Source organism: Simochromis diagramma, unplaced genomic scaffold, assembly GCF_900408965.1.
Source record: "Simochromis diagramma unplaced genomic scaffold, fSimDia1.1 OVJJ01000753.1, whole genome shotgun sequence".
NCBI lineage: Eukaryota > Metazoa > Chordata > Actinopteri > Cichliformes > Cichlidae > Simochromis > Simochromis diagramma.
Window position 1 is genome coordinate 2,692,586 of NW_024387523.1, and position 5,548 is coordinate 2,698,133.

At 38.9% G+C, this 5,548-nt stretch overlaps 1 protein-coding gene across 1 annotated transcript; it reads left to right on the top strand.

Moving 5' to 3' along the window:
* The first annotated feature begins 2,413 nt into the window (after positions 1-2,413).
* On the top strand, positions 2,414-3,401 carry LOC120726444 (free fatty acid receptor 3-like). Its single transcript, XM_040020038.1, has one exon. It carries the CDS (start codon positions 2,439-2,441, stop codon positions 3,399-3,401), a length of 963 nt encoding a protein of 320 aa, XP_039875972.1. The 5' UTR covers positions 2,414-2,438.
* The last annotated feature ends 2,147 nt before the right edge of the window (positions 3,402-5,548 follow it).

Below are 5,548 nucleotides of genomic sequence, written 5' to 3' on the forward strand. Positions count from 1 at the left end.
GTGTTACCTCTCCTGTTACGTTCATGCATGTTATATGTTTGTCCTTATTTCAGTGCAGCTCTTATTGATCCCCTGCTTTGTTTTGATAGCGTTTATCTCTTGTCCCCCTTCTTCCTGCATGATTACCCTGAAATATGTCTCATTTCTTTCCTGATGTTTGCACTCTCTGATTAGCAGTCTGTGTATAAATAGTCCTCCCCCCATCCTTTGTAGAGTTGTCTGCTGTTCTGCTGTGTATGTGTTCTTGTGTGGATTTTATTTGTCTTGCTTTTAGACTTCTATTTGGACTCTACTATTTTGTTTATTGGAACTGCTCCTCTCTGTTTTGGGGTCCTCTCACTAAAGCCCCTGTGAGAGTAATGACAACAGACTAAATCTGGAAAAGACCTTGTTGAAATAGTGCTGCTTTATCTTAATCATGTATTTGTAAATGGATGGTTCAGTAAATGTTTGCTTGCTTTTACTTGTCACAAAAGCAGCTGGGATAACAGTTGTGAGTTTGGACAGTCATCGTGCCATAAAATGGAAATACAATGTACAAAATTTGGATTCATCACTCTATCGCGCTTGCTTCAACTGATTTTCAGACCAGTTGTTGTGTAATTTGGTACACCTCTGCCTTTTCTCCCCTTTTCCCTCCTTTAAGACTGGCAGCCTAAGAGCTGAGACTATTTCTGTTGGGGCTTTGGCAAACAGTAAATGGATCAGCGCTCCCTAGTGAAACAATTAAAAACTAGTTGTGTAAACACAACACCGGTTCATCTCCTGAATTTGGTGCCTTCTTCTGCTTGAATGACTCATGGGTCAGTGTTAAAAGAAAACAAGAGAACAAAACACAAATAAACTAAACACTCCTGGACTGGACTGAAAGAAAAACTTTGAAAGATAAAACTTGAAGAAAACTTAAAGAAATCAGGGGTGGCTCAAAAAGAAGCACTTTTATGGCTTCTTTTTTATTTTGACTTGGATTTCAAAATTAGGTATCTTGTAGTTTAATGCATTTACAGATCTTTTTGTGGGATCCGACAACGAAAAAATGAAGAAAAGGAAAGTGTAGCTTCCTCTGCAAAACTGCAGCATTTTGCCAAAATGTGTTGATATAGAAAAAAAAAAATTTGCCTTTTAAAAAAAGGTAAATTCTCTCCTCTGGTCGCAGCAGAGCAGAGAGAGGAAACAATCTTCCTCCTCTCTTTGTTAGTGCCTTGGCCTTTTACACGAGAAGTTCTGATTAATCATTTCCACCTACGCTGCGCCGAGCTTCTCAGCGGTTGCTGGGAGATGATGTTTGGAGAATGGTGAGAACGAAATGTCCAGAAGTTTATTAAATTTCCGCTGGCGAAGGAGAGACTGTAGGCACAGAAGGATGACAATATTAGGGGCAGTCTTGTGATGTGATCAAACAGTCTGTTTCCAAGAGGTGAAGAGAGCTGCAGCACTACAGAGCACTCTGTGATGGAGAGGCTGGATTTCAAAGCCTGAGTGAGGTGAGTTTATCTCCAGCTAACTTCGGACGGGGCGTATTTTATTTCTGGATGTCTTTATATGCAGAAATTTTGTCCCACTTTCTCCATTTCTTTGACAATAAGATGTTGCAGGTAAATCTGAGTCAAATGGACTCAGATGTTTGTTACTTTTTAACAGTCAGCTTTAAAAGTCTGTGTGGTTAGAAAGTTTGGGGAGTTTCTTTCTGATTGCAAAGAAGAATAAAAAGTATTTTATTCCTCTGTAGCAGAGAGCTCACCAGTTGCTCCAGTTCCTTTTTTTTTTTTTGTTTCCCAGAAAAAACTTTGACACTTCATACACCACACTAATTCTGAAGTTCTACTTTTAAATAAGAAAAAACAAATTTGTGCGTCTTTAAATTTAAATGTTTTCTAGATGGTAAGGTAGCAATCAACTGATGTGTTAGAATATTCCACTGTGGATTTTTTTCTTTTCTTTTATGGAAATTATTATTTGCAAATGTTTGAATCTGATGTCAAAGAGCGTGTGAAGCTTTAGAGAAGATAATGTGCTGTTGTGACCGCTGCTTGCTTTGTTCTCTGTTTAAAGCCAAAGTTCAGTGCCTTTACCTGGTAGTGGCAAGGAAAGAGCAGGCTGATGACTTTCTGAAAAACTTCATTTTTTTTGTGTATTTTTTAAACATTTTAGCTTAAAAAACAAACAAATAAATGCAAAAGACAAGAAATGACGTGTTTCCTTTGCAAACAAGATAAACTGACTTATTAATATTGATGCATGGAGTTATATAAACATTCACATGTCTATGGAAGATGAAATATATTAGCTGTTTTTCTATTAAGCTTTACTTTCTTTGTGAAAGAAAGCTTAAGAAAAATGTAAGCATGAGCTGTTTTTGAGTCTTTGGTGCTACTTGATCATAACTTGCTTTCTTCCTCCCTGCAGTGTCTGTGAGAGTGTGTCCCTAAGAAGACACCATGGCATACAATCTGTTGCTTTCTGTCTACATTATCACCTTCCTCATGGGAGTTCCCGCCAACATCCTGGCATTTGGTACCTTCTGCCGCAAGGCGTATCGCAAGCCAACCCCGATAGACATCCTCCTCCTCAACCTGACCATCTCCGACCTGATTTTCCTGGCTTTGCTGCCTTTTAAAATGAAGGAGGCCTTTGATGACATGGAGTGGTTGCTGCCCTACTCCCTCTGTCCCTTCACTGGGTTTCTCTTCTATGTCACCATCTACAACAGCACCCTGCTGCTCACCGCCGTGAGTGTGGAGCGTTACCTAGGGGTCGCCCACCCCATCAGGCATTCCCTCCATCGGCGGCCTCGTTATGCTTTGTTGGCCTGTGTCATGTTCTGGTTGCTAACGTCTCTGAACCTCATCGTCGTCTACATCATGCCTTACCTCCAGTGGAGACACACCAATGGCAGCACTCCCGCCACACCTCCACCTAGCTGCTACCTGAATTTCTCCGACAAAGAGCTTGCAATCCTGCTGCCGTTCCGCCTCGAGCTCTTCCTCGTCCTCTTCTGCATCCCCTTCATCATCTGCTGCTTCTGCTACGTCAACCTAATCCTTATCCTGTCCCGTCTCCCAAATATCAGCAGGCGGCGGAGGCTGCGATGCATTGGTCTGGCTCTTGGCACACTGATCGTATTCTGCGTCTGTTTTGGTCCTTACAACATCTCCCATGTGGTAGGCTTTGTCAATAAGGAGAATCAGGAGTGGAGGACTGTGGCGTTGCTTTCCAGCACCTTAAATGCCTGCCTGGATCCATTTATCTTCTACTTGTCCTCGTCAGCCGTTAGAAGCATGTTAAAGCACTGCTTCAGGAACATCACAGCAAAGCTGCACATCCTGCGGTGTGAAGGGACTCAACACAGTCCTCAACAGAAACCAGAAACTGAAAAATACAAGAAAGCGGAACCTTCTTGAAAGTTCTAGAGAAATTCTGAACGTATTTATTTTATACAAAAGATATGGACAAAATGAAAAGCCAGGAAATGTTGTTCCACTGTGAGACTTTGAGTCAGTTCCTGTTGGTGTCAGTGGTTTAATTTATTTAAGGTAAAATATTTAAAGCTGAGTTTGAGTGATATGAATTAATTTCTGTATTGTCATGTGTGTTAACTGTGTTACTGTTGATTTTATAAACTGATGTCATAAATGACCACAGTATTTCGTTACCAACTTAAATAGGACTTTAAGAGCTAAAGAAAAATCTGGTTTAGTAGATTAGTTTTATCTCCTAAAAATACAGTAATTATTATTTTTCCCCCCTGAATCAGGTCTTATTGTGATTAATGAAAACAATTAGATATAAACACAGTCTGCAAACCAAACTAGAACTACACAACCAATCAAAGAAATAAGAAGCTATGAAAACAAACTCTGATAAATGTTTCAAAACTCTCCAAAGGAGGATAATGTATTTTAAATGAAGTTTTGTCTTTTTTTTTTAGGTGGATAAAATGCTGAAAAATTGAGTAGGAGAAATAACTGTTATTAGAAAAATGCAAAAATAAGTGCGCCAAGGACGGAGCCCTGTGGAAGCCCATTTTGGATTGGTTAAGATCTGTGGACCAGCTTTTGAAAATGAAAGTTATTATTTTAATGATGAAAAAGAACACTTCTTTATCATTACACTTTAAACACAGTAATAGCTAAAAAGGTGTTTTGTTTTAGTTATTTGCTCAGGTGGAATGGTAATCTATCTGTGGAGGTCCAGACTGTTATAAAGTTAAAGCTTATTATCTTTTTGTTTATCTTTACTCAGAGGCTAGAGGTGCACTCCGTCTGCCTTTTGGCTATAAATGTAGCAGGAAACTGACCCTTCAGAGCACCTGCTGTATACACTGTGCTGTACTCATGTCACTCGGAGTTCAACAAGGACACTGTTTAATTAAAGATAAGTGTTTTATAGAGATAAAGCAATTAAAAAACCCACGTTAGACCATATAGGCAGGAAGCGGAGAGACTGTACATTGCTGAGCTAATATGAAGTTATGAGCACAGACGGCCCGGAAGTGTAGACAGATTAAACATGGATGTAGTGACACAGTTATAAAGTGTGTGTATTTGTGCTCTGCAGAGACTTCAGACAGTAACTGATAACCGACTTCAGGCCATTTCCTGTCAATAATAATGAACACCGCACTCGTGCGCAGGTGCAGAGATGCACACAGCTCATAGCCCTTTATCGTATCCAAGTATACACTGCACTCAGTGTGCACAAACAGTTTATTTTGAGCCGTCAGGCTGAATGCTGGAAGCAGGTGTGTTTGAGTACTACTTACATGGTTTTTTTGCATGGATGTAGAAATACCTCAAACACGAATAATGCACTGTAAAAATACTAACATGTGTTTAAAAGAAAACTGGAAATATATTTTGAAAACATTTGCTCTGGACTGCTTTTATTACTACTTAATTATGTACGTAGTAAGATACTATTGCATACCAAGAGCTCAGCTAGTTTATTAGTTTAGCTAGGACCGCAGCTAATGGGATTTATTCTACAGCAGCATTTTTTGATATCACAATAATAACAACATAGTATTTGTAATGTTTCTGCAAAGAGCAACACCTCGATTTACAAAGAAAAGGGCAAGTCCATCCATATTTGGATGCAACGGCACTTTGATTGCGTTTCACTGATGACCGAGGGCTCCCTTCAGTTTTTAGTCTAGCAGTCAGGTGGTGGAAGTAAAGCCATTATTGGAGAATCAGCCTCAGCTTAAAGCTGAGAAGGACAGAAGTAGCTCTCCTTAGACTCATGCTTCTCAGATTTTGCAAAAAGCCTCAGTGTGATGTTTGGAAACAAAGACTGGATGTGACACTTTCTTCCAATCACGACAGCAACACGACTTTTATACATAGAGTATTTATTCCAAAAATTAAATATGACAAATAAAAAAAAAAAAAAAAAAAAAAAAAGGCTCAACTTAGGACCAGGATCAGGTGAGTGTTAAGACAAACTTTAAAAGTTCTTTAACATACAGTTGTACTTATTATTAATATCATAAACTTTAAAAAAAAAAAGAAAAAAAAAAAACATTTTCAAACTCAAATATTTTTTTTCC